The 18,000-nt window shown below is 42.2% G+C and overlaps 1 protein-coding gene and 1 non-coding gene across 8 annotated transcripts; both read left to right on the plus strand.

Annotated features, from left to right (window-relative positions):
* The first annotated feature begins 2,961 nt into the window (after positions 1-2,961).
* LOC147113817 (uncharacterized) lies at positions 2,962-15,218 on the plus strand. 7 transcript variants are annotated; one of them, XR_015079277.1, is made up of 6 exons: positions 2,962-3,009; positions 11,756-11,816; positions 12,667-12,728; positions 13,181-14,298; positions 14,513-14,633; positions 14,978-15,218. XR_015079277.1 is itself a non-coding variant. In XM_085995158.1 (6 exons), exons 2-5 carry the CDS (start codon positions 11,804-11,806, stop codon positions 14,574-14,576), a joined length of 345 nt encoding a protein of 114 aa, XP_085851284.1. In that variant the 5' UTR covers positions 2,964-3,009; positions 11,756-11,803; the 3' UTR covers positions 14,577-14,633; positions 14,978-15,218. The 7 variants fall into 7 exon arrangements, 2 of the variants coding, with proteins under 2 accessions (XP_085851284.1, XP_085851285.1); XR_015079281.1 differs by having other exon boundaries at positions 13,181-13,907; XM_085995158.1 differs by having other exon boundaries at positions 2,964-3,009; positions 13,181-13,386.
* On the plus strand, positions 4,118-4,323 carry LOC147113818 (small nucleolar RNA SNORA74). The gene has a single exon (XR_015079426.1). It is a non-coding gene; the product is annotated as a small nucleolar RNA SNORA74 (small nucleolar RNA).
* Positions 15,219-18,000: the final 2,782 nt, after the last annotated feature.

Genomic DNA, 18,000 nt, shown 5'->3' on the forward strand with positions numbered 1-18,000 from the left:
AAGGCATTCTGAGGAAACAATACCTGCCAAATGGTGTGTTGAAGGTACAGTATTTGGTGCTCTCTTCATCCAATTTTAGTTGCCAAAATCCTTGTGAGGCATCGAGCTTTGTGAAGTATCTGGCACCTGACATTTCACTGGTGATTTCTTCTCGCTTGGAAATCTGGTAGTGTTCACGTTTTATGTTTGCATTTAAGTCCTTTGGATCCATGCATACTCTTAGATCATTGTTCTTTTTCTTTACACATACCATGGAGTTAACCCAGTCTGTTGGCTCTTCGACTTTCCTGATGACTCCTAGTGTGGTCATTCTGTCCAGTTCTTTCTTGAGCCGGTCACGCAGGGGTGCTGGAACTCTCCGTGGAGCATGTACCACTGGCTGAGCATCCTCCTTTAGCTGGATCTTGTAAGTGAATGGTAGAACTCCAAATCCTTTGAACACATCCTGGAAATTATTCACTACAGAATCCAGTGAGTCATCTGGTCTGCTTATGGCACAGTTTATACGGTAGACTCTCTTGACCAGTTCTAAGTCCTCACAAGCTTTGTCACCTAATAGTGAATCAAGTCCTTCAGCCACAACAGAAAACATGAGATGATGCACTTTGTCTTTGACTGTCACTTTAAGTCTGCATACACCTAAGCTATCTATTTTCTGTCCATTATAGTTCTTCAGTAGTACTGACTTTTTCTGTATTTTGGACTTTTCTTTCATATTTTTAATGTCACTCATACTGATTAAGTTTGCTTTTGCCCCAGTGTCTAGTTTCAATGTAACTAATGCTCCATTTACTTGCAGTGGCATTATCCATTTGTCCTCTTTTACTACATTAACTTTATGTTCAGCATTGTCCATTCCTGAGGGCTGCAAATTTTCTGTATCCTTTTCGATATTGTCACATGACACCATTCCTACAAAAAATGTCTCACTTAAATCAGTGTCCTCAATCACATTGACTTGTTGCCCTTTCTTTGTTTTTACCTTTGAAAAGCATTGTTTGGCAAAGTGATTCTTTCCATTACATTTTGTGCACATTTTCCCAAACGCTGGACATTGTCTTGACTGGTGCTGGTAACCACAGCATTTACAATTAAAAGTTCCATCCTCCGATTGCTTTGCATTTCTGTTCTGCCCACGTTTCTTCCCCTTGTAGGACACAGCACCGACAGCAGCACAGTCATTCACTACAGTCGCATTATTATTAATTTCACTGAAAGTCTTTGCGTGCTGTTGAGCTAGCTCACTGGCATGGCATATTTTCACAGCATCCTCCAATGTTAGTTCGGTTTCTCTCAACAAACGTTCCCTGACTTTTTTATCATGAATACCAAACACAATCTGGTCACGAATCATGGATGATTTCATTTCAGAGAAATTACATGTCTGTGCTTTCAGTTTCAGATCGGTCACAAAGCTATCAAAAGTCTCATTTTGCTGCTGTGTCCGTGAACGGAACAAGTACCTCTCATAGGTCTCGTTCTTTTTTGGAGAACAATGTGTATCAAACTTCTTTAGCACATCGTCCATTTTTTCTCTGTCCTCCTCTTGATCAAATACAATTGTATTAAATACCTCTATCGCCTGCGGGCCTGCAACCATGAGCAGTAACACTATTTTCCTTGCGTCTGGCATCGTACCGAACCCGATGGCAGCAATATAGAGTTCGAATTGTTTGCAAGTCCGCCAATTGCAGTCGACATTCCCCGTGAGTTTCAAACCCTCCGGTGGCTTCAAATTCTCCATGTCGTGTTTCACAATATTCAGCAGATATTACCACTTCTGGTACCATGTTATGTTCATAAATAAATAGACGTTTTCATTATGAACAGCTAGCTTGAGCTAGTCATTTATTCAGCCATGTGGACTAGTGTACAGGCATCCATCTTGACTGCTGCCTTGTGGGTAGCCCACTATTAAACATACAGCTCCACCTAGTGTACCATTCTAGAATGACATGTTACTGATCATTACAATCCTGTCCTTCAGAATTCTTTCCAATAATTTTCCCACCACCGAGGTTAGGCTAACTGGCCTGTAATTACTCAGTTTATCCTTTTCTCCCTTTTTAAACAAGGGTACCACATTAGCAGTCCTCCGGCACCATACCTGAAGCACTGATGGAAAGGGAGCTGGAGCTTAATCCTGTTTATTAGTGCCAGAGCTGGAGCAGCACTGAGGGGAGAGGGCTTGGTCCAGCCCATTAATGGCACTGAGGGGGGAGGGCTTGGTCCAGTCCACTAGTGGCCCTGAGGGGAGAGGATCATCAGCAATAGGACAGCAGCCTTAAATCAAAGCACAATGAGGCCATCAGCTGCAATCTGTATGAGGGACACAGCTTTCTGTTTTAGACATGAAGCAACACCTCAGGTATGCTGCAGATCAAAAATGAACGCCTAACACCTTGGATTTACCTAGTACTGATAGCTCTGGACATAAAAAAGGGAGTTGGAGATATGGGACCTGGATGGCTGGATGAGTTCCTTTAAGACCCTCCTTAAAACTTACGACTTAGTCACCTGTCCTAATATCGCCCTCATTGGCTCGGTGCCAGTTTTTGTCTTTTTACTCTCCTGTGAAGCACCTTGGGACGTTTTCCTCCGTTAAAATTGCCATATAAATGCAAGTTGTTGTTGGGAGAGAAGCCATAGGAAAGAAGCAGTAACAGGAATTGGGGCTTGGAGCATGATCATAGGGCAGGCATAGGGAGAAAAAAGAGATCAGACATAGAGGCAGACTTGTCCTATTACACTAAACCTCTTGCAGGAAGACTGAAAACAATTTCAGACTGAAATGAAATGTAGTTCAATAGGTTTTTTTATTGGCGTTTCCTGCAGCTTACATCCTGGCGCTTGCCTGTTGCCTTGAGTAAAGATGGCGATGCCGCGCACGAATCGTCACAGTTAGATCACGCATGCGTGCACATTGGTTCAAATGTCGCGATAACAATGAAGTGTATTTAGGCGGAGGGTTGTGGGTTGAGAGTCCATTTTTCAGTCGCGATTTCTGAGGTGAGTGAGAGGTAATCTGGTGTAATCCTGCAATAGCGAGGCCCCAGTGGTTGCACGGTTACTGCGGGGAGATCGTGTAGAGCGTGAGGAGGCGTAGTGTACCGGTATGGCGGGAGGGATAGATACATTTTATTTTATTTCCTATCCGATGTATTTAACAGTTGGGGGTGACTGGGCCTCGTGATTGTGGGGGAGGGGCGGGACAGGACAATCCAAATGGGCTTTTTAAAAGTTCTTTAGATGTGTAACTGGTTCTGATTTGCGAGGATCACTTTTTAAAGTGCAGCAAATAAATGAATATATTTAGTTTTAAATTTAGTGGGGGGGGGGGTGTCTAACAATTTTATTGTCTTATATGGGTGTATAGTGCTGTATTCAATCCTGCATGATGCATGTTGGCAGCTCAATTGTTAGGGCTTCATTTAAAAAAACATTTCTACCTGAAAACTGAAATTGACGAATGAGCAATTTGACTTGCAAATTTTCCTGTTTGTGTAGTTAATGGCTGTCAACGGTTTTTATAATTACTTTTTTTAATGTAGTGAAACATGCCCCAACGTGTACCATAGGACCATTTATTGGACAAAATTTGGCACTGAGCTGCATGGTGCTATCGGGACAGATGACCGAAAGGTTGGTCAAAGGTAGATTAGAAGTGACTTAAGGGAGAGGTTTAGGGAGGGCATTCCAGAATTTGGGGCCTAGGCAGCTGAAGGCATAGCTGTTAATGGTGGAGTGGAGACAATCTAGGCTCAAGAGGCCATAATTGGAGAAGTGCAGAGATCTTGGAGGAGGTGGTTACAGAAATGGGGAAGGGTGAGGCCAAGGACAGATTTGGAAATGACAGAATTTTCAAATGGAGGCATTGCCAGACTTGGATCTATTGTAGGTCAGTGAGCACAGGGGTGATGGATGAATGTGACAGAGTTAAGGATCCTGGCAGCAGAGTTCTGGATGAGTTCAGAACAGTAACTGCATGGAGGAATTAATTTTGAATTCCTTTTAAGTGTGCAGTGTTTGTTCTGATCTAGTTTAGTTTTTCCCAAACCCCTGTTGCCCATGACCAAAGAAATTGCTGATCCGGTAGGCAGTGTTTTATAATGTTCTCCCCAGTGGTAAGTCAGCTGTCCAGTGCTATGCAGTGCCTGAGCCAGTGTTACACTGCTGGGAGATGAATGGGGCTGCCCTCTTACCCTGGCTGTTAACTATTACTGTTCTAGTGATGGCTAATACCAGGCCTGGGCAGTGCTGTGCATCCTTGAGAGTGGGCCACTGTTCACTAGTATGGGTGGTCCTAGTTTGGTTGCATACATGGTTTTTCACAATGAATGCTTGAGTTGTGTGAATTATCACTGATGAACCGTCTGAGGGAAGTCACTTGTGCTATAATGAATTGTGTGCTGGCTGGTAGAACTTGTGGATATAAAATAGTTTGCCTTGCACTAATTATAGCTGATGCAGTCAGTGATGAAACTTTCCTGCTCTTGAGTGGTTCTGTATCAAGATGCAACTAAGCTTATTGCTCTAGCTGTCACTGGCTTATAAAATTCTAACAGGGCTAGACCGACTTGATGCAGGAAGGATGTTCCTGATGGCGGGAGTCCAGAACCAGGGGTCACAGTCTAAGGATAAGGGGTAAGCCATTTAGGACAGAAGTGAGGAGGAATTTCTTCACCGAGAGTGGTGAACCTGTGGAATTCTCTACCACAGAAGGCAGCTGAGGCCAATTCATTAAATATATTCAAGAATTAGATATATTTCTTGAGGCTAAAGGGATATGGGGAGAAGGCAGGGACGGTACTGAATTTGGATGATCAGCCATGATGTCATTGAATGGTGGAGCAGGCTTGTGGGGCCGAATGGCCTACTCCTGCTCCTATCTTCTATGTTTCTTACCTACTTTGCAGCAATGCACCATGAGCAGTATAACTGCCTTGTCTGGTCTCTTGATGTCCAACCTGCTGTAGAATCCAGTATTGGGATGTCCAGTGACAGTAGATTTTTCTGTAGTTTTGATTTGTGATGATGCAATTAATGTGGTTATATGGAGATTTTCATAACATAGGAGTAGGCCATTCAAGAAGATCGTGGCTGGTCTTCTATCTCAACTCCACTTTCCTGCACTATCCCCTGATTCCCATAATATCCAAAAATCTATATCTGTTTTGAATATACTCAACGACTGAGCCTCTGGGGCAGAGATTTCCAAAGATTCACCACCCTCCTTAGTGAAGAAATTTCTCCTAATTTCAGTCCTAAATGGCAGACTCCTTATTCTGAGACTGGCCCCTGGTTCTAGACTGCAGGAGAAACTGTTTCCTAGCATTAACCCTGTCAAGCCCCTTAAGAATTTTATGTTTCAATGAGATAACCCCTCATTCTTCTAAACTCTAGAATATAGGCCTAGTCTACTCAATCCCTCCTCAGGAAAATCCCCAGGAATCAGTCTGGTGAACCTTCATTGCACTCCCTCTGGCAAGTAGATCCTTCCTTGGGTATGGAGACCAGAACTGTTCACAGTACTCCAGGTGTGGTCTCACCAGGGCCCTATATAACTGCAGTAAGACTCTTGTACTCAAATCCTCTTGTAATAAGAAATAGGAGCAGGAGTAGGCCAATCGGCCCCTTGAGCCTGCTCTGCCATTCAATAAGATCATGGCTGATCTGATCCTAACTGCCAATCTACTGTCACAGAACCATCTCCTGAATCTAACAGAATTAAACACATGAAATAGCAACAGGATCAGGCTACACGGCCCCTGGGCCCGCTCCACTACCCACGGGGCCATGACCGATCCGAACCTAGACTCGTCCAAATTCCTGCCTGCTCCCCGTAACCCTTAATTCCCTTTTACTTCTAGGAAACTGTCTCTGTTTTAAATTTATGTAATGATGTAGCTTCTACAGCTTTTTGGGGCAGCATATTCCATGGACCTACCACCCTCAGTGAAGTAGTTCCTCCTCATCTCAGTTTTGAAAGAGCAGCCCCTTATTCTAAGACTATGCCCCCCTAGTTCTAGTTTCACCCATCATCGGGAACATCCTCCCCGCATCCACCCGATCCAACCCCTTCACAATCTTATGTTTCAATAAGATCGCCTCTCATTCTTCTGAATTCCAATGAGTAGAGTCCCAATCTACTCAACCTCTCCTCATATGTCCATCCCCTCATCCCTGGGATTAACTGAGTGAACCACCTTTGTACTGATTCGAGAGCAAATATGTCTTTTCTTAAGTATGGACACCAAAACTGTATGCAGTATTCCAGGTGCGGTCTCACCAATACCTTGTACAACTGAAGCAATACCTCCCTATTATATTCTATCCCCCTAGCAATGAAAACCAACATTCCATTGGCCTTCTTAATCACTTGCTGCACCTGCATACTAACCTTTTGAGTTTTGTGCACCAGGACCCCCAGATCCCTCTGTACTTCAGTACTTTCCAGTTTCTTGCCATTAAGATAATAACTTGCTCTATGATTTTTCCTGCCAAAGTGCATAACCTCACACTTTCCAGTATTGTATTCCATCTGCCAAATCTCTGCCCACTTACTCAGCCTGTCTATGTCCCCTTGCAGGTTTTTTATGTCCTCCTCACTCACTACTTTACTTTCCCTCCCATCTTAGTATCATCTGCAAACTTTGATATGTTACACTCGGTCCCCTCCTCCAAATCGTTAATATAGATTGTAAAGAGTTGGGGACCCAGCACTGACCCCTGTGGAACACCACTAGTTACTGATTGCCAGTCTGAGAATGAACCATTTATCCCAACTCTGCCTTCTGTTAGCTAGCCAATCCTCTATAAATATTACCCCCAATCCTGTGATTTTTTTTTATCTTAAACAATAATCTTGTGTGGCACCTTGTCAAATGCCTTTTGGAAGTCTAAATACACTATGTACACTGGTTCCCCTTTATCCACCCTGTATGTTACTTCCTCAAAGAACTCCAGCAAATTTTGTCAAACATGACTTCCCCTTCATAAAACCATGCTGACTTTGTCCTATTAAATTATGATTATCCAAATGTCCTGTTACTGTCATTAATAATAGACTCCAAAATTTTACCTACCACAGATGTTAGGCTAACTGGTCTATAGTTTCCAGCCTTCTGTCTCCTGCCCTTTTTAAATAAGGGTGTTACATTAGCAGTTTTCCAGTCTGCCAGGACCTTTGCTGAGTCCAGGGAGTTTTGGAAAATTATTACCAATGCATCCACAATTCCTACCGCCACTTCCCTCAAGACCCTAGGATGTAAGCCATCAGGTCCAGGTGATTTATCCGCCTTGAGTCCCATTATTTTACCGAGTACCACTTCCTTAGTGATTTTGATCGTGTTTAGCGCCCCCCCCCCCCCCCCCCCCCCATAGCCCCCTGTTTGTCCAGTGTTGGGATATTCTTTGTGTCCTCTACTGTAAAGACTGATAGAAAATATTCATTCAGTGTTTTTGCCATCTCCATATTTCCCACCATTAAATTCCTGGTCTCATCCTCTAAGGGACCAACATTTACTTTAGCCACCCTTTTTCTTTTGATATAACTATAAAAACTCTTACTATCTGTTTTTATATTTTTTGCTAATTTACTTTCATAATCTATCTTCCCTTAATCAATCTTTTTTTGTTGTTTTTTGTTTTTTAAAGTTTTCCCAATCCCCTCTCCTCCCACTAGATTTGGCTACCTTATATGCCCTTGTTTTTAGTCGAATACTATCCTTCATTTCTTTACTTAGCCACGGATGGCTGTCTTTTCTTTTACACCCTTTTCTTAGTGGAATATATATTTTTTGGAAGTTGTAAAATAACTCCTTAAATGTACACCATTGATCATGTATTGTCTTACCCTTTAATCTATTTTCCCAATCCACTCTACTCAATTCTGCGCTCATACCTTCATAGTCTCCTTTATTCAAGCTTAGCACACTTGTTTGAGATCCAACCTTCTCACCCTCTAATTATATGGAATTCAACCATGTTATGGTCACTCATTCCAAGGGGACCCTTTACTAGGACATTTTTAATTAATCCTGTCTCGTTACACAGGACCAGATCTAAGGTTGCTTGCCCCCCTGGTCGGTTCAGTTACATACTGCTCAAGAAACCCATCCCTAATACACTCAATGAACTCATCCTCAAGGCAGCCCTGCCCAATTTGATTTGTCCAATTAATATGATAGTTAAAATCCCCCATAATTATAGATGTTCCCTTATTACAAGCCTCAACTATTTCCTGATTGATACTCCGTCCAACAGCATTGCAACTGTTCGGAGGCCTATAGACTAAGCCCACTAGTGTTTTTCTCCCCTTATTATTCCTTACCTCCACCCAAACTCTTTCATTATCCTGATCTTTTGACCCAATATCATTTCTCTGTATTAGTGATTCCTTCCTTTATTAACATAGCCACCCCACCTCCCCTTCTTTCCTGTCTGTCCTTCCTGATTGTTAAATAACCTGGTATGTTTAATTCCCAGGCATTGTCACCCTGCAGCCATGTTTCTGTAATGGCCACAAGATCATACCCATATATAGTTATTTGTGCCATTAACTCGTCTATTTTGTTACGAATGCTACATGCATTCAGATAGAGAACTTTCAAATATGTTTTGTGACACTTAGTTCCTGCTTTTGCCCTTTTTATTACTTTACCTTTTACTCCATACCTTCTGCCCCTTCCTGACACGCTCTGGTTTTAAATTTCCCCACTGCTACCTAAGTCTATGACCTTCTCTGTTGTCATTTTTATTATTTGCTCTCTAGGAACCCCCCCCACCCCCACCCCACTAGTTAGTTTAAAGCCCTCTCTACAGCCCTAGTTATATGATCTGCCAGGGCTCTAGTCCCAGCACTGGCCAAGTGAAGCCCGTCCCAACAGAACAGCTCCCTCCTGCCCCAGTACTGGTACCAGTGTCCCAGGAAGCAAAACCCATTTCTCCCACACCAGTCTTTGGGCCATGCATTTAACACTAATTTTATTTGTCCTAGCCAAATTTGCACGTGGCTCAGGTAATAATCCAGAGATTATTACCCTTGAGGTTCTGTTTTTTAATTTGACCCCTAGCTGCTCATACTCCTTTAACAGAACCGGCTTCCTAGTCCTATCTATGTCGTTTGTATAACATGGACCACGACAACTGGATCCACCCCCTCCCACTGCAAGTTTCTTTCCAGCCCAGAGGAGATGTCCTTAACCCTGGCACCAGGTAGGCAACACAGCCTTTGGGACTCTTGCTCTCGGCTGCAGAGAACTCTATCTATCCCCCTAATAATACTATCCCCTACCACTACAACATTTCTATTTACTCCCCACTCTTGAATGGCCCCCCGTTCCACAGTGCTGTGGCCAGGTTGCTCATCCTCCCTGCTCCTGTCCCCACTGAGTAAGAACCTCGAACCTGTTGGACAAGGGCTGCGGCAGCTCCAGCTCTACCTCCTGGATCCCCGTACCTGCCTCGCTCGTAGTCACACCGTCCTGTCCCTGACCATGGGCTACATCTGAATTAATTAACTTCATAGGTGTGACCACCTCCTGATACAGTCCAGGTACTTCTCCCCCCTCCCTGATGTGTCGCAGTGTCTGAAGCTCAGACTCCAGCTCATCAACACGGAGCTGGAGTTCCTGTAGCAGCAGACACTTGTCACAAACGTAATCACCGTGAGCCTCAATGGGGTTCACCGGCTCCCACATCTCGCAACAGTAACACATCACCTGCTCCATTCTATGTAATTAATTAAATTTTTTATTGTTAGTTATGGACACCCTCTGCCTGATTTTTAGATGCTAGTATCCCCTTTAATTAGATTTAAATTAAATCACTCCCTCTAGTTACACCAGTTAAATGGTTTACCAACAGTCGCTCTGCACCAGAAAGGCCTTATTAACTGCAACCCACAGAGTTAAAGTTTGAAAAGAGCACCTAACACCCCACTTACCCTAACTCACACTTCCCCAAACTCACAGCATGCTTTGATGACTCGCACTCAGTGCTTGCTTGCACTAGGACTGGTCTTTTTATACTGTTTGCTTGTTTACAGCCAAATGAGTCACCCCTGCTGATTGGTTAGAAAACTGGTTTCCACTGCCTGCTGTGCCAATTTACTCCTCCTGCAGTGTAACCTTGTTTTACTCTTAAACCAACAGAATCCCAAATATTTAACTTTTCCCCTTTACTTAAACTGCTTAAGCAATCTTCTCAAGAATGATTTAGAGAAATAACAATTTAAGCACTCATAAATAAAAGCCAACATACCATTTGCTTTCCTAATTGCTTGCTGTACCTGCATGTTAACTTTCTGTGATTCATGTACAAGTGCACCCAAGTCCTGCTGAACACCAACATTTCCCAATCTCTTTCCATTTTAAAAAAAATATTCTGCTTTTCTATTTTTCCTACCAAAGTGGATAATTTCACATTTCTCCACACTATATTCCATTTGCTGTGTTCTTGCCCACTCACTTAGCCTGTCTATATCCCCTTAAAGCCTCTTTGCATCCTCTTCACAACTTGCATTCCCACCTAGCTTTGTATCATCAGCAAACTTGGATATGTTGTATTTTGGTCCCCTCATCCACATCATTGATATAGACTGAATAGCTGAGGCCCAAGCACTGACCCTTGCAGTACCCTAATTACAGCTTGCCAACCTGAAAATGACCTGTTTATTCCTACTGTTTTCTAACCAATCCTCAATCCATGCTAGTATGTTATCCCTAATCCCATGAGCCCTAATATTGTTTAGTAACCTCTTGCGTAGCACCTTTTATTGAATGCCTTCTGAAAATCCAAATACACCACATCCACTGGTTTCCCCCTTCTCTATTCTGCTAGTTACAACCCAAAAAAAATTCTATCAGATTTGTCAAACATGATTTCCCTTTCATAAATCATGTTGACTCTGCTCAATCCTATTGTTTTCTAAGTGTCCAGTTGCCATGTCCTTAATCATTTTCCCTACTACTGATGTCAGGCAAACTTATCTGTAGTTCCCTTTTTTCCTCTCCCTCCTTTCTTAAATAGTGGGGTTACATTTGCAACCAATGCATCCACTATCTCTCTATAGCCACCTAAAAATCCTCTGATGTCAGCCATCAGGTCATGTGGATTTATCAGTTTTCAGTCCCATTAATTTCTCCAGTAGTTTTTCACTTTCTTTCAGTTCATCACTTTTGCTAGATCCTTGGTTCTCCACTATTTCTGGGAGGTTTTTTGTCTTCTGTGAAGACAGTGTTTGCTTAATTTCTCTGCCATTATAATTTCTCTTGTCTCGGCCTCTAAGTTTACTTTTGCTAATCTTTTCCTTTTTACATACCTATAGAAGCTTTTACAGCCTGTTTTTATGTCTCTTGCTAGTTTACTCATTCTATCTTCCTTTTTATCAATTTCTTGGTCCTCCTTTGAATTCTAAAATCCTCCCAATCCTCAGGCTTGCTACTCTTTTTGGCAACATTATAAGCCTCTTCCTTTTAATCTAATGCTATCTTTAATTTCTCTTGTTAGCCATGATTGAACCATCTTTCCCATGGTGGTTTTTATTCCTTATTAAGGGCATGTATATTTGTAGTGAATTATTTCTTTAAATGTTTGCAATTGCTTTTCTACTGTCCTGGAGTTGAAGAGGAAGACTCCTACCTTTTTTTGAGCAAAATTGAAACCCACTAATCTACTGGGATTTAACAACAAATTATGTGGCAGGCTGGGTTCCTTGCATGTATTAAGTGCTTGTGGTATTTTTCCTTTGCAGCTGGACTTGTTTTGTGCAGCAGTAACTTTTCAAGAACCATGAAACCCCATGATCAGCCCAGGTGAGTTGTACTCATTTTCCCCTCATGATTTGGCTGTTTTCACTGCCATTTGTTGCAGTTTGGATCTGTGGATGTACCTGTTGATGGCTGATGGGCAGATTGACTACAAATTGCAGTATTGTAATCCACACCTACAGGCTGATTTTTTAAAAAGGCTATTAGGCAGTTGCATTTTGGGTACTCTCCACCCCTTGGAATGCAGCTCTTGTGTTCCTCCAGCATATTGGAAGAGGCCTGCAACCTGGTTGCACATGAGCTATGTGGGTCAGAGGCTTCAATATAGTTATCTCTTAATTCCATGTATTTAGGTTGTCTTACTGTGTACATCCTGATTGAATGTTTTGGCTAAAGTTTTCGACCAGTGTCCTGATTACAGACAGGTGAAAAAAGCATTTGAGCATTTTCCTGGCTCTAGTTTCAGACTGCTGCCATCTTGGTTCTACACAGCCCAGCAGTGGATCCTACTTCTTGGCAGCAGTTCTAGTGAATCCTGCACTTCACGCCCTAGTTTGCTGTGGGGCCTCGTTGCCACACTGAGCAATTTTGGAGGTCTGCTAGTGTTTTTTTTTCCCCCCCAAGTGAAGAAAAATTGTTTATATCCAGAGGTTGGTGCTGGCTTCCTGCACTTGTGTACAGAGGTCAGTCAGGTAATTGTTGGTTGTTGTGCCCCACTTAAAAACCATCACTGTCTCCATGTCATTGTTGCAAATTAGGCACAAATCTGGGGTGGGTTATCCATTGGAAATCCTGTTCTGCAAGTGGCACTTAATTTTCAGTCCATGCAATGATTTTTGTTTGGCTTGTCCTGCTTGTAAATTGGACCTTGTAATAAATTGTTTCTAATCTGTAGGGTGGAACTGCATGAATGGAAAGGTTATGCTGATGCTGTTTCTCCAGAAGATGTGGGCTAAGGTAATTTGATGTAAAACAGTTCTGCATCTGAAAAGGTGATGGTATCCTGTTCAGCATAAATGGTTGGCTACTATTGTGCTGAATTATCTACATGTATTTAAAAACTTGCATCTGATTTGACTTTCTGTCTGCCACTTTATTTCCTGTTTTTTGTCAGCACTCTGGTTTTTCCCCCATTGTAAATTTCTGTCACTTTTTGCCTATGTAAACTCATCCGTGCTCAATCTGGCCACTGAGTTCCCACAATTCTGCTTTCTGGAAATGTGCCCTTTTGTAAATATTCAGTTGGAAAATCACCTGGTGGTTTTTATTATGTTAAACTTGGAAACTGTTGCAACTAATTGAGTGCCTTGAGGTCCTTTTTTGGGTAGTTGGAAATGGGTTAAAAAGGGGCCAGCAGCAGTTTGAAGAAGGGTTTGACCTGAAACATCAACTCAAATTTCTCTCCACAGATGTTGCCTGACCTGAGTTTTTCCAGCATTTTCTGTTATTTTGGATTTCCAACATCTGCAGTATTTTGCTATCGTACTACAGTTTGGGTTGCATCTGTTGGGCTGTTTTGCCCCCTACTGGCTTCTGAGAAATGCTGCATGAGATGTGCTAGTATATTAAATGCTTGCATGCATTTCTGGAAGAATTATTTGAGAAAGCAGTTTAGGTAAAGCAATGGAAATAATGTGCTAGTTTACATTGTGGGTGTATCTTAATTTGTTCAACAGTGAATAGGGTATATTATGATGGATGAAACAGCTCCTCTTTCCTGTGTAGCTTACAGCACACTTGTCTAGTTATCTGTAACAGGAGCTTGTGTGGTAGGTGAAAACACCAAGTACGTACAATCATGGCATAGGCCTGCCCTAGCTATGATACTCACAACTTGGGAGATTATAAACAGGACTTTGGCACAGGCTAAAGTGGCTTTTTCCCCACAATTGCCTGACTAAAAGACCTGTAACACATCCTTAATTCAGATTCAGTGCTTTGTAGATTTTAAAAACACTTTTTTTACATCCTCCAACTCCCTTTTTGTCTCCTGATCGTTTTGGCATCTGTTCTATTATTGTGATTTCTGAAGCCACTTGGGACATTTGTCTACATTAAAAGGTGTTGCATAAATGCAAGCTGTAGTAGATTGAGGGCTATTCCAGGGATGGTGCATTCAGTTGAATTTAGCTTAAGGTGAGCATTGTTTGCACAGAATCTGAGTCTTTTGAGAACTGCTAATTTTCACCCCTTTCCTACCCATGTATTTGCATTCTGGGTGGGGATGTTCTGCTGTAACTGATTCCACAGTGCTGGGTGCAATTTGACAGGTGCAGTTGTTAACACTTAAAGCATTTTGAGTCTTGAGTGACATCTGTGTGCTGGCTCCAATAATTACAATGTGTATCTGTGGTTTTAGCAGCATACATGTGAAGTCTAGGCATGGATCCACTCTCCCACTATCAGAACTACAGAAATGCTCGGTGTGAAGCATCGTGGCTTTGTTATCTGGCTGCTACACCTCTTCCACTAACTGGCATGTATGGACCTTTCCCAGCCAGTGTACAGAAACAGCAGCACTGTATGGGTAGGTGTCGTCTGCCCCTAACTTAGTGAAATAAAGTTAGCTGTCAGATTTGGTGAAATAACGTTAGCTCAGACTTGCTTATTAATTCTTTTGCAAGCCTGTTTTTTGTGCTGTTATGCCAGTGAAATATCACTTGTAGCTGCTTTAAAAATGTTGGTTCTCATACAGGGGCCATGTGCAGTGATAACATGTCCAATGTGAATTGGTTTTTCAGGGAACATCACTCCAATAGGATTGCTTCAGTAATGTTGATTCCTGGTGGATTATGTCATCCCTGATGTTCTAAACCAGCTGTTGCAGAGTCTGGATTCTTCAGTATTCTGCTCATTTGACAGGTGAGCTTTTTGGTGCCTTTTCTGTTTAATGGGAATTATGTAGATACAAAAGTGTTTAAGCTCCTTTTCACTGAGTTAATGGTACAAACAGGTATGATGTAGAAGCTAGAATATTCTCATGTATTTAGGGGCAAGGGAAAAAGGAGCTGCACATGTTTCTTCCCTTCTGCTTTCCAATGTTAACTTTAAATTTAGTGGCCAGTCCTAATTAAGTCTTTGGTAAACTGCCTAGTATTTGCTGATTGCTTAATTGTTGCAGTGGTATAAATCATTGGCCTGTTTTGAATGGATTCCTATGTATTAGTGTTCACAGCAAGAATTCTAAATGTTTCTCCTTTTCACAGTGCGTTGGGTATTTGGAGGCGGCAGCGTATATTTGGGAGATGGTGATGCAACTGCTGTATAGAGCTTCCCAAGAGCACTGCTAAATGAAGAACTCTGCTGTTCACTCATTTATTGACACTTGTAGAGATGCAGAGTATACAGTGATTAGAAAATGTGATGGATCTCTAGTTAAGTCACTAGCAGTTGAGGCCTGCACTGTTTGTATATTACATATAAATAAACATAATTTTGAATAATGTGGTACAGTTCCATTCTTTGTATGCTGTTGAACTAATGTAGACATTTGAGCTTTGAATAGTTAAATTTGGGATTGCAGCTTTGAGGAGGATATTCAATGTTTAACTATGGTCTCTTGGTGAAGCCTTGCACTGACAACAAAAAACCTTGTTTTCTTGAAGTCATGCTAAGTTGATGGCATTCTTTAATATAGCCTACAAGTTGACGCCACTTGCAAAATTCTGTGGTCAGCCAGATGAAGTTTGGGAGGTGGGAAACAATAGTCACAACGTTTTGAGCCAAGGTGTGTGGTTACAGAGTCAAAGAACGAATTGTGCTTTGAGCACTCGAGTGCCAACTCTTTTGGGGATTAGTAACCAAACCTGTTAGAATTGTAGTAATTATATTCTTGGTAACATCTATACCCAGGCTGGTGCTTCCTTTTACAGTATTACTGCTGACAGTTGCCTGATTTGGGCAGTGCTGTACTTTAAATGAAATGGGTGCTGGCAGCATGGCATATTGCCTGGAAGTGGGTTTTCAGTGACACTGGCAGCAGCCAATTTTTTTGGTTTGGTCCTCAGCCAGCTTAAACTATAGTTTGGTGTAAGGTACCTACTACCAGAGAAACCTCCAACAAACTGAAAATTGCACTGAGAATGGACAATGCCCATTTAAAATGCAATCATTGCAATGATTTGAGGATTGTAACCCAAGCTGTCTTGGATCAAGTATAATGTCATGAGTCACCTGGTTAAAAGCTGCATATTGGTGGCTATGTTCTGATGATTCTTTAATGCGAGTTGGGGTAATTGATAAACTGCAGAGTTTTGTTACCCCATTCAACTTTGTTGCCTTAGTGCAGGCAGTGTGAAAGAGCTTGCTGCATAAGCTACTGCTGGAATCAGCACCTTGTGCAAGCACAGGAGATGCAACACCTGCCCTTTTAACTTCTCCCCAAACAGTGATTGATTTGCACCTTTGATTTGGTATACTGCATTCACTGTGCACTGTGGTCTCGATATTGGGAGACCCAATGCAGATGGGGTGAAAGCTTCGCTGGACTGCTCTGTTCACTGCACAAGTGTGACCTGGAGCTTCTTGTCACCTGTCATTTAAATTCTCTGTCCTCTGCCTCCTAAAATGTTCCAATGAAGCTTGTGGAACAACACCTTTCAATTAGGCACTTTACAGCCTTCAAGACTTTACATTGAGTTCAATAATTTAATAACCACTGTTCCCATTTTTTTTGGACAACAGCTGTTGGTAATGATTCTGCTGTTTCCATTTACAGCTCCTCTAGACCCACCCTTTGTTTCTTCTTGTCCCATTGCCACTGCCTTTGCCTTGCACCATCATCCCTTTGTCATTTTAACTTCTCCTGCCTTCCACCCTTTTGTTCTTTCTTTCCCTGCCTCATACTTGCTTAAAACCTGTTGTATCTTCCAGTTCTAATGAAAGGCCAGTGACCTGAACTGTTAACTTTCTCTCTCCAGTTGCTGCCTGAACTACTTATTTCCAGCATTTTCTGTTCACAGCAGCTGCATTGTTTTGCTTTTGTTACTGTGCTGGAATCCTCTAGGCCAAAGTCCTGTTCCCAAAGGCCCAGGCTGCTGAGTGACACTTGCCATATATGGTATAGATACTGGTTTTGGGTGGGTTGACAGCATACAGGCCAGCAGTATATTTTTAGATTCCTAGAAACTTGCAGCACAGAAAGCTGCTGTTTGACCTGTCTTGCCTGTGCTGGCTCTTTGAAAGAACAGTTCCCCACTTTTTGTCCATAACCCTTTAAGTTGCTCATCCTCAGTATCTGTCTAACACTCCTGTAAATTATGTATGGAATCTGCTTCCACTGACTTTTTCAGGTAGTGTTCCAGATCCTGACAAGTGAGAATTTCTCCATCTCTCTCTCCTAGATCTTTGTCCAATGATTTTGAATCTATGACCTCTACCCCACTTGCCAGAGGGAGTATTTTCCCCCCATTTACTGTCAAAACCTCTATTGGGTCACCTTTTAACTAACCTCTCCTAAGGAGAACAGTCCTAACTTTTCCAGCCTCATAACTGAAGTCCCTCATCCTGGTAAACTTTCTGTACCCTTTCTACTGGCTACATCTTTCCTGAAATGTGCCTAGAATTGTCCACAATACTCCAGCTGAGGCCTGACCAGTGATTTTATAAAGTTTAGCATGATTTCTTTGCTTTTATATTCTATTCCTCTATTTAAAACCAAGTAACCCATGTGCTTTCTTAACCACCTTTATCAATTTGCCCTCTCACCTTTAAGGATTTGTGTATATGGACACCAAGGTCTGCTCATCTACACTTTTCAAGTGCCATTTATAGTATACTGTCTTTCCATATTAGTCTTCCCAAAGTACATTTCTCCACATTGAGTGCCATTTGCCCTGCTTCTGCCTATTTCACCATTGTCAGCCTGAAGCCTATAACTAGCCTTATGACTTACTACTTTGCCAAGTTCCATGTCATCTGTAAACTTTATAATGCTGCTCACTACACTCGTGTCAGTCGTTTGCAATTCATATAGAGTAATGGATCCAAAACTGGCCCTTGGGGAACACCACTCCAAACCACTTCACAGTCTGACAAAATCCATCCACCAGCACCCTTTGCTTTCTGCCACTGAGCCAATTTTGTATCCATGCTGCCAATTCCCTGGGCTTCCATCTTAAGCCTGTGTGGTACTTTGTCAAATGCCTTCTGAAAGTCCATATACGTGTACTGCACTAGCTTGATTGAATTCTTTGACGCGCTAACAGAAGTAACAGAACACCACTTGCCT

The sequence above is a fragment of the Somniosus microcephalus genome, chromosome 8, assembly GCF_052327205.1.
Source record: "Somniosus microcephalus isolate GS21.2 chromosome 8, FLI_Smic_1.0, whole genome shotgun sequence".
Lineage (NCBI taxonomy): Eukaryota > Metazoa > Chordata > Chondrichthyes > Squaliformes > Somniosidae > Somniosus > Somniosus microcephalus.